The sequence below is a fragment of the Tinamus guttatus genome, unplaced genomic scaffold (assembly GCF_059628265.1).
Source record: "Tinamus guttatus ecotype Peru unplaced genomic scaffold, ASM5962826v1 Tinamus_guttatus_pri_ptg001150l, whole genome shotgun sequence".
NCBI lineage: Eukaryota > Metazoa > Chordata > Aves > Tinamiformes > Tinamidae > Tinamus > Tinamus guttatus.
This window is the reverse complement of record NW_028289684.1, coordinates 1,382,024-1,392,537: the sequence shown is the minus strand read 5'-3', so window position 1 is coordinate 1,392,537 and position 10,514 is coordinate 1,382,024. Positions and strand designations below refer to the sequence as shown.

Sequence of the window (10,514 nt, the reverse complement as noted above, 5' to 3'; positions counted from 1 at the left end):
TTAAAGAAAATTCTTGTGGGAATTCAGGGATCAGTGTAACAACCTTTGGTGCTGTTGTCCACTGGGTTGTAACTGGTGCAAAATTCGGGGCCAGATGATGCCTCTTTAGTCATCCCTTCCCCAGAGGGAGGAGTTAGGGCTCCCGATCAGAGCAGTTTTGTGCTGTTGAGTTTATTGTCGTACACACCTCCAAGCAAATGAGCAGCAGGCAGCTGAGTGCAATCCTGTGGGCTAGTTTGAGGCTTGCTTTCCCTATAGGTAGCTAAGATGTTAAAGCTGCATGAAGCCAGTCTGTTTTAGACAAACAGCTTTCATTTCAGTCTTTCACTCTATTTATATGTAAAACTCCAGGCATTCATTATTCTAGCTATGATCTTGAGCAAAGTAACAACTGATTTATGATGAGGAGAAAGACGCTACAGGTTGTAGGATATAAAAATCCCCGTAACTGACTGTTATATTGCAACTGTAAACTTGGCAGTAATGCAGCTCTTCCAGCTTTATCACTATAGTGGTGTCTGATCAAATGCAAATGATTCTTACTCAGAAAGGAGACAAGTAACTGATAAATATTCCTTGATGTGTTTCATGGTAAAGATGACTAATTGCCTACCACTGGCTGTGGGTTGGAAGTTGCATCCAAGTGAGATTTCCAAGGATTGCAAAAGACCACCCAAAGTGGAGCGATGCTTCCCCTGTTAGGCAGATGTGCACACAGGACCAAACCTTCTGCTTGAAAAATCTTATTTGCTGAAGTCTTAGTGTTTCTAGCAAACCAAGTCGTTGATGAGAGCAATTTTACTCTCCGTGTTGAAAGACTTTATTCAGATGCAAAACAGTGTCTCAGAGTAATGTCTCTGCTTTGCTGAGCCTGCAGCAAGGAAGTCCCAGGAACGGAAATCTCAGTACAGTTGCTGAGATTTCTTTGGCTTCAGACCCGCATCTGTTTTTCACGGACCAAGTGAGGCAGTCTTATCCCAATTACTCTCATTTTGTGGTGCTCCAGGACCTGAAAACCCTTCCCATTTTGGGGAAGAACTGCCTCTTGCTGATTGCTTACACACCATCTTGTAGGCTGATGTTGAGAAACTCCTGCTAGGGAAGGAGCAGAGGAGCATCGCAGGGAAATAGCCATAACAAATCAGTGCAATACCCAGTAGATACCCAGGAGGACTATACTAACTCTCTAGTATACTGAGCAGGGGTTGCAGATGAGAGTGTTTATCTCCCCGTTTTCCACTTGGGAGACTGACTTCTGCTTCCGCCACTTTCTGAAGCTGAAGCAGCAGTACCATGAAACAGGAGGAAGCAAGGGGACCGGTTTGTAGTGAGCCTCGCGGATGAGCTCCTGTGTGTTTGCTGGGAGGTGTCCCCCTCTGTCTGCAGACAGCTGTGCCTTATCACATTCACTAAAAATGGCTCAATGACTAGTCCCCCAAAGTGTTTGTGGTGACCATACAATACTGTTCTGAAATGTAATACTATTTTGCAAAGGGAAAACTGTTCACAGCATGCCGTGTTTTGCATATTTTACTTGCTCTTTCATTTCTCTCTTGATCATCACTTCTTTCTTCCTCTGATGCAGAGACAGCAAATATTTAAAAAATGACTTCATCCGAATTTAACAGATCACATCAGCCAACTTTGTGACAACAGTTCTCTGCAGGCAGGGTCCAGAGGATACTCGCAGTAGCAAGAGCTGGCTTGTTACTACCAAACACAGTTAATGGCTAGATTTGGGTTTTTTTCTGGCTCTGGGGCTGTACAATGGCAGTTCCCGCCTGTTCTCCAGCTTTACATGTTGCTCCAACTGCAGATAGACCCGTTAAGGCCTCCCGCATGATTAGAGCAAGACTGGGATCTGTTGGCAACATCTGCCGTGGCAAAATTAAAGCTTGGAATATTTTGCTGCATTCCAAGTGTGATGGAGGAGGCAGAGCTCCAGACGCCAGGTTCCCAGGCCTACCCCACTACAACCACCTCTACCTGCAGCTGGGGGGGAAAACAGAGGTTTAGGGAAAAAGGCAGCCTCGGTAGAGCCCCTTCTCGTTCCTCAGCCTGTGGATCTCGGTGCGTGTTCCCCAGCGGGAGCCGGGAGAGGGCCCGACCGTGGCCGTAGCCCTCGTACGGCTGCGCGGGGCTGCTGCAGGGTGCCTGGAAGCCGTGGCAAGCCCTCTGCAATAACTCCTATCTCCAGCAATCGGTAGTAAGTGATGTACAAATAAAACGTGATGAGATGTTATTTTATGTGAAAAAAATAATGTAAGAACTGTATATTGTATTAGCAGCTTTGTGTATAAAATGGCATTTTGGCAATCAGAGTCTAATATATTTAATTCTTTTTTTTTTTAAAGAGGATATTTGATATTGTATGGGACCGACTTTATTGCTATTCTAAGTATGAAAAGATGGTTTCTTAACGTGTCGAAGCAATGTGTAAAATCCTAAAAGCGCGTGTAAATCTCATGCCAAAAGGGTATGTCCGACAGTATTAGCACCTGACTTCAGTGTCTTTAATAGACAGAATGAACTTTTTTAATTTAAAAAATATTAAATTTCTTTTAATAATACCGAAACGGGAAGCGCGTGGTTTATTATTTCACTGGAGTCAGTGGTTTCCGCGCCCGCCCCGGCCGGGGCTGTCCCGGGCGCCCCACACGGAGCCGCCTCGCGGGGGCCGCGCTCGGGCGCAGCCAACGGGGCCGCGGGGCGGAGCGCGGCTGCGCCAGTGGCGGCGGCGGCGCCGCCCCTGTTTGGATTCAAAGCGCCCATAAAGGCGGCGCGGGGCGGCGGGCGCAGCGGGTCGCGCCATGGCGGCCGCGTCGCAGTGCCTGGAGGAGGGCGCCGGGCTGTGGCCGCCGCGCCCGCCCGCGCCCTACAGCGAGGCGGAGCGCCTGGCGCTCGAGGCGCTCGTGGCGGGCGGCCCCGCGGCGCTGCGCGCCGTCCTGCGGCGGGAGCGGCTGCCGCCCTTCCTGTCGGAGGCCGAGGCTCGGGCCCTGGCGCGCCGCGCGGTGCCGCCCGCCGAGGAGCGCGCGGCCGAGCCGGCGCCGGGCGCCTCGCTCGACGCCTCGTCGCTCACCTACTTCCCCGAGCGCTCGGACGCGGAGCCGCCCGCGCTCGAGCTGGGCTGGCCGCGCTTCGCGAGCGGCGCCTTCCGCGGGCTCCCGCGCGCCGAGGCGCACTTCCAGCCGGGCTGTGGCGAGCGCCGCGACGGCTGCAAGGAGGCCGTGCGGGGGCAGATCCGCTCCGCGCGCCAGGTGAGTGCGCGGCCCGCGCGCGGCGCCTTCCGCGGGCGGCCCTGGCGCTGCCGGCGCCCTGAGCCCGCGGTCGCTGCTCGCTCCGGAGCTGTCACAAACTTGGCGGCGTCTTTCGGGGCCGCCTCCTGTCACTGCCTCCCCTCGCAGGTCTCCGGGCCAAACTCCTTTAATCACCCTTAGGTGTCTTTAGAGACATCCTGCTTCTTTGCCTCTTTCACATCTCCTGCCCTAGGGCGATCTACACGCACCCTTGTTGAAGGGCTCCTGCTCTACAGGCATGGATTTGATTTCTAGCAGCCATCTGGCTAAAGATGGGGCTGAGCGGTAACTTGTAGCTGCTCCCGAGCTCCTTGCCGTGCCCAAACTTGCAGCCTCCAGCTGGGATCCTGAGGCAGGAACCACCTTTCCCGGGGCAGCCCTGAGATTGGCTTAGTTTAAATTTTAAAGCATAGCTTCCTCCTAGGTGCTGTAATCCAGCTCCATTCGCAGCTGGTGCCGGGCACGTCCCAGATCCGCAATCTGCTTCTGTGCAGAGGAGCCACTTAGGGCATCTGCGGGAATGACACAAGCGACGGGCTTCTTGCCAGGAACCGCCACTCATGGAACTGTTCTCGCAGGTTGACTCCTGGGTAGATAAACCAGGCCGGTGATTCAGGGAAGCGCCAGGCAAAGCTCCTTCCCTCATGCAGAGCCAACAGCTCGGCAAGCTGTTCTGGTCACTGCAGGGTATGTCCCTGCTGCAGGCAGCTGCCTTGTGGACAGAAAGTCAAGAGAAAAACTGACCCCTCTGGCTGTTACTGAACATCAGATGTTTTGTGGTGTTCCTCAGTCAGCTGCGATTTCTCGGAATTAATGTGTGCCCAATCAAAACTCCAGATGCTGTTTTTAGCCCCTTTGCGTTTTGCTGAGTGACGAGTGGGCCGTACCCTACCTGGCGTCCTTGGGGTTATCCAGTCTGGAGAGGAGGAGGCTCAGGGGAGACCTTATCGCTCTCACAACCACCTGAAGGGAGGTTGTAGCGAGGTGGGGGTCGATCTCTTCTCCAGAATAACTACGGATAGGACAAGAGGAAACGGCCTCAAGCTGCACCAGGGAGCTTCAGGTTAGACATTAGGAAGAGTCTCTACGTGGAAAGAGTGGTGAAGCGTTGGAACAGGCCGCCCAAGGAAGTGGTGGAGTCGCCATCAATGTCCAAGAAACGTGTAGATGAGGCACGTGGGGACATGGTTTAGCAGGCGTGGTGGTCATGGGTTTACGGTTGGACTCGGTGATCTTGAAGGTTTTTTCCAACCGTAATGATTCTATGATTCCACCGTCCGGAATGGCCAAGCCCATAAAGAAGTTTTCTCTACCTCCTCCAAGTGTGCTTTTTATTTTGAGTTCGGATCAATTTCCTTTTCAGCTGCTAATTCTGGGATCAGAACTCAAGTTATACTGATAGTCATTTGAAAGCCACAATTTTTCCATAGGTGAATTGTGCACCTATTATCCTCTCTCCAGTGGCTGGTGTTGTCAGGTGCACCTGCCTCCTACCTTCCTTTGGCACTCAGCCAGGTGATAGGGTGGAGAAAAAGCACGAGAAACAAAAGCATAAACTAGATTTTCTGTAAATGTCAGCATGTCTCCGTTTTATAACTAAGAAATCCTCCATTCCAGTGCCAGTTCCCTAAGGAGCAGGGCACAGGTGTGAATGCAAAGCTTAGGCTGTTCCTGTGGGAATTGTTTCCTCAGAGGAGGCAATCCCGCACACGTTGCTCCTTGGCAGTCCGTGCATCCCCTGGGGCGGGTTGCAGCGGAGTGTGTGTGCGGTGGGATGCGGGCAGGTCCCAGCTCCTGCAGCAGTTGTGTAATCGCCCTCCTTGAAGCTGTTCTAATGGGACAGTGGTAAAGCAAGCCACGAACCCGAGTCCCGTGCGTGTTTGGGTCTCGGCACAGTCTCCGTTTCCCAGCTGTGATGGTCTGGAGTTCCAGCACAGAAGCAAGGCGTAATGCTGTTCCGAGTTACCTGGAAAGGTTGATGGTAAATGAATGACCGTTGTCCTGTCCTTGGCCTGTTGGAAGGTTATCAATCCATCCTAGGACCATCTATCTAGAGGACTCTTTCCTGCAAACTTCCAGTGGTATTTCTGTATGTGAGTGGCTGGATGGTTTTTGAGTGAAGGTATTGAAAGGAAACTCTGAAGATGCTCTTTCCAGACTCTTACTACACCCATTCTGTTTACCCGTTATCACAGACACGCTCTTTGATAGTTTATCTCTTGACGGATGATATAGGGAGAGGGGTGCACCCTTACCAGAAGGTTTGAAGAGAAAATAGACAATATTAGTGAGGTATTTCCCTGTGACAGGGAGGGCAGCAGTAGTGTTTGTGCCACAGAGGAGTGTCCTCAGAGAAGAGCAGTGTGTCGGCTCCAGGGTGAGACAATTTTTCATTACTCATACACGTACCAGAGTACTTGACCACAGTAGTAGGGGCCTTGGTGAGAGGTGAGGTCTCTTGTGTGGTGGGAGCTGAAGGCCAGCGCTCCAGAGGGAACAGCCCAATGGCAGCAACAAGCCAATACACCTGGTGCCCTGAACCTGAAGGATTCCTGACCTCTGGCATTGTGTCTTCAGTGAGATTTAGGTTAGAAACTCCCTCTTTGCTGTGAGCTGATGTGTGGGTGCCGCTGTTCTGCAAGCACCATAATCCTTGGAACATAAGGCACTACCAAACATGCCTGGGAGCATAGGAATGGGGGTGTCTTGCTTGGATTGGTGACTCTGTTGGTGTCGCTCCCCTGAGGCTACAAAGGGGCCTGGTCATGGGAGATGGTGTAGGAAAGTGGGCTGTGAAAGTGCACAAAGCAACAGCAGGCGTGAGAAAAGACTGAGGGCTTTGATAGCAGCAGGAGAAATGCCTGGGGGGGGCAAGAGTATAGCAGGGTGATATAAAGCTCTTAAGCAAGTGTTGTCTTTGTTTTTGCAGGTAATTGCCCTCGTGATGGATTCCTTCACAGATATCGATATCTTTGGTGACATCCAGGATGCCTATCGCAACCGTAAAGTCCCAGTCTATATCCTTCTGGACCAGGACTTTCTACCCCATTTCTTGGAAATGTGCGAGAATTTAGGAGTCTGCCCTGAGCAGGAAAGTGTAAGTGCTAAATAAACTTTGTGTGGTGTGTGTGTGTGTGTGTCTGTGGCTCAAGGAACAGCTTATAAAAGGAAATGACCCTCCAAGAAAAACAGAAGAGATGTTAGGCTCAGGGGTGGTTTGGTCTTTGGCGACATCTCTTTTCTTTCTTAACATACGACCATTTTATTTGGAATGGGTTGGCATCTGTCTGGTGTGAATGGTGTGGCATGGTTGGTTCCTCTGATTACACACTGACACAAACATGTTCTGTCTTGGCTTGGGCAAACTCGTGTTCACGCCAGCGCGAGTTTCTCAAGACTGGGAAGCGCTTCCTAGCTTTGTGCCCAACCTCACAGGCAGCAGCTTATTGGAAATGGCTGTTCCTCCAGACTGCTCCACAGGCTCCTAATCCAATGGAAATAGAACTCTGCATAACTACTAACACTCCTTGCAGACCAATATGAGGAAGCTCATGTCGCTCCTCTCTTTTGTGCTGTGCCTACTTGTTTCTGTGTGGAATTGCTGATCAGACGTATTGGAAGCCAGCTTAAATGTGTTACTGATTTCCCCCTCTTTTTTGAAATAGCTGCTGAGAGTTCGAACGCTCACTGGGAACACGTACTACATGAGGTCAGGTGCCAAAATTGTTGGGAAAGTTCATGAGAAGTTCATGTTAATTGATGGCATGAGAGTGACAACGGGCTCTTACAGGTGAGTGTTGGTGTGTGTTGGTGCAAGATGAAGCTTTGGAAAGGGGCAGTTTTTGAAAGATGAGTAGATTAGCTTTGCTCCCTTTCAGATGTTAATAAATACCCATGTCAAGTGGACTAGCTGAGACTTAATGGGACTAACACAAAGGTGGGAATATCCCTGGAAATGGAACACAACTTGAATGTTTGCACACATTTAGTAGTGTGTATCTGACATTCAGATTAATCAACAGAGAAAAGCTTCAGCTAACAGTGTGCCAGCTGTCTTGCACAAGCTGTTCTGTATCTGTAATAATTCCTTTCCATATCCTAATGACTTGGTTACTTGGGCTTGGGGAAGCAAAGGGGTTGGTTTCTTAGAAGGGCTGTATTTCACATGAAAACTAGATCAAGGAATGAAAAATACTCTACTCCTATTCCTGCCTGCAGTAGATAGTGAACTCATATGTTTGATTGTTTCTGGTCTGACTGGGAATTTTCTATGATGGCTGTTATACTTTAACACTTCTGTCCTAGTCTAGCAGGAGCAAACTTGCATATCTTCAGGCAGATATCTGTATGCAAACACCTGAAAAGAGAGAAACTGTACAGATTGCTGCATGCCTTTTGGTTGTGAGATTGAACTGGCAATAGGAGAGCAGGTGGCTGGAAGCTGAACTTTTTGCTCACATTGGAACTATGTAAACTTGCTTTGCACAAAGTTGTCAGCTCAGCTATGAGTAGGGTCTAAACAGGAGTTTCCCTGAAAAAGAGAATATTCCACTGATTGCATGCAAAGCTCATGCAAAACACATCTAAGCTGAATCATGCTATTTCATCAATAATTATATGTGTTGAAATGAGTCAGAGATTAACTGTGATTCTTGGCTTGTTTTCAATAGTTTCACATGGACTGATGGGAAACTGAACAGCAGTAACTTGCTGCTACTGTCAGGTCAAGTGGTTGAACAGTTTGATCTTGAGTTCAGGATTCTTTATGCCCAGTCGAATCCTATCAGCCCTAAACGGCCCTCAGGCTGCGGGGACAGTGGGTTATTTGATCACCTGGTGAACAGAGCAGAATCGGCAAAAGAGTGCGCTACGGAAAGCAACGTGCGAGTAGAATTTGCCAGATTGTCTAGTACTCCAAAGAAGCTGTTGAAAGAAATGGATGTGGCTGAAGGTGCTCCTGGAGACAAGCTTTATAACCTGCGATGTTCTGGCATTGCTGAAGAGGAGTGGTTCAGTGACGTAGAGGCCCCGGTGGAACGGAAGAACGCGTCGACACAAACCGGCCCGTGGGAGGGGAAGCCTGTGGCCACGTGTGACGGTGTCACGCAGACCAGTGTTGCGACGGTAGAGAGCAGCACTCAGACCTCGGTTGCTGCCAGAATAACAGGCACGCAGACATCGGTTCTGTTGAAGACGGCAGTCACGCAGACCAAGGAGGGTGGGCGTGCGGAGGTACCGCTGCTTCACCGGCAGCTTTCCTCGGCATCCGGGAGGTCCGTATCTAGTCTGCGATCACTGTCTTCATCATCATCCCAGTGCTCCCTAGCAAGCTCTGCCAGCTCACTGTCTTCTCTTCGGTCTGTCGAGTATCCTACCAGCCACAGGGCAGGATATTTCCAAAAGCTGCATAAAGAGAGGCAGTTTCACTACTCCACCATCAGGTCGAGGCTCAGCCACATGGTGGATATCCTGTCCCGGAGGGGACGCGTGCCTGACAGTTACCCAAGCCAGTACCCTGGGAGATACACGCTGAAACAGCGGCGCGACATCAGCGCCAGCCTGCGGAGCCTCCGAGACGTTTCGCTCTTCTCTCTGAACAGATGACGATGGCTCAGCTGAATGTGGAGCACAAAAACTCCAGGCGTTTTGGTGCAGTCACTTTATATCTGCTACTTCTTAATTCTCCCAGTACTTCTTACTTTCACTGATTATACATCTATATCAATATCACTTTTCAGCACTTTTATACTATGCAATTCGAACACTAAAAAAAAAAAAAGGGTTTTCTCTATACTGTAAACACGGGTGTGTTCCTCTTGTGTGCATTAGTGGTAGGCATTAATTTTAATTATGTACGTTTAACCTGAAAAGTCACCGTATTAATGGTTTGTAGGATTGCTAATGTTCTGGCTTTAGGTTACCTAAACCTGGAATAATCAGAGGTAGATGGAACTTGCTCACAGTACCTTTGCAGATTTGTGTTATACCAATGTTTTTATTATTACTGGGTTTTATTTCTGCTTTATCTTTGGCAGAAGGGAAAATAACCTATTCTATTCTAATTCAAAGAAAAAAATAAATGCATTACATTAAAGCTCTGTTGGAACAGCTGAAGGCGCTTGTGCTCCACTATATGGTTTTCCCATATTTTAAGCGTGCTGAAGTGGACTAAGTACAGAGCTAACCATTTCTTTGGTTTGATCATCCTCTTAATGCCTCTGTGTGTGTGATCACAGAGCTCCAGGAGAGCATCTTAGAAAACAATACCTAGAAATACCTCCCACCTTAACACCCCCTCTAGCTGTACTATTTTGGGAGAACAGACAGGATTTGATGTTTCTGCATACCCCAAGAAAGGGGTATGAGTTATATCTGTAAGAACATTAATGGAAGAAAAAAATGTTACTCCTACAACATTTTGTCTTGTAAGGGGGAGAGGAGGAGGCGATGCTCAAAGGGCAGTGTGTCTTGCTGCAGCGTATCATTTCTCATCCATCCTCTTTTGGGATTACTTCAAAGAAATTTCTCTTCTTCATCTTGTTTCACAGAACTAAAATGTTCAGTCTCTGCTCCTTAAATTGGTTTCCAGTTCTAGCAAGGCCTGGGAGCGTCTGAACCATTTTGCTACCACTAAGAGAACCTTAAACTTCTTCCTTCTCTGGAGTGAACTTTGGAGCAAGACAGTCGCTAAGGAGAGGATGCTACTTTTGTGGCCTGGATTTCCGAGCAGCCAGTCCTGTCCTAAAGCTGTAAGGCAGATGTGCAGGAGGGATAAAAGCTCTGTCTGTGCTTGTTTAAATGGGTAATGCACTGCTTTGTAGGAAGGCTCCTGGACCTGATGCACCTGGGGTGAAGGGAGCTGGAGGGAGGGAGCTGAGAGAGTTTAGGAGTAAAAATGTCTACATTAACTTTGCAAATGTCATGTGTCCAAAACCAAAGTGAGAACACTTGTTTTCCAGTGTGCTTTTTAAGCTTTATTATGTGGTGCAGTTGTTCAGGTATTCTGATGAGAACAAGAAAGTTTACAAATAAACAGTCTCTTTGCTACGTGTGTTTTCACCTGGTCACTTCTGAGCTTCGCCTTCTATTCGTTTAGCATTTTGACTCCTAATGACTAAGGCGCCGCTTCCTCCTTGGCGCTGCTTTCCTGCTCCGCCCGTGAGCGGCAGGAGCTCGGATCGGAGCCGCGTGCCCTAGGGCACCATTCGTCCTCCCAGC

General features: G+C 49.2%; 1 protein-coding gene across 1 annotated transcript; it reads left to right on the top strand.

Annotated features, from left to right (window-relative positions):
- Positions 1–2,810: 2,810 nt before the first annotated feature.
- SACK1D (scaffolding CK1 anchoring protein D) lies at positions 2,811–8,946 on the top strand. The gene is made up of 4 exons (XM_088538745.1): positions 2,811–3,257; positions 6,226–6,393; positions 6,962–7,086; positions 7,967–8,946. Exons 1-4 carry the CDS (start codon positions 2,811–2,813, stop codon positions 8,898–8,900), a joined length of 1,674 nt encoding a protein of 557 aa, XP_088394871.1. The 3' UTR covers positions 8,901–8,946.
- Positions 8,947–10,514: the final 1,568 nt, after the last annotated feature.

Coding starts and splice junctions, on each gene's coding strand:
- SACK1D (XM_088538745.1), top strand. CDS start 2,811: ATGGCGGCCGCGTCGCAGTGCCTGGAGGAGGGCGCCGGGCTGTGGCCG. Junction 3,258..6,225: donor AGATCCGCTCCGCGCGCCAG/GTGAGTGCGCGG, acceptor TTGTTTTTGCAG/GTAATTGCCCTCGTGATGGA. Junction 6,394..6,961: donor TCTGCCCTGAGCAGGAAAGT/GTAAGTGCTAAA, acceptor TTTTTGAAATAG/CTGCTGAGAGTTCGAACGCT.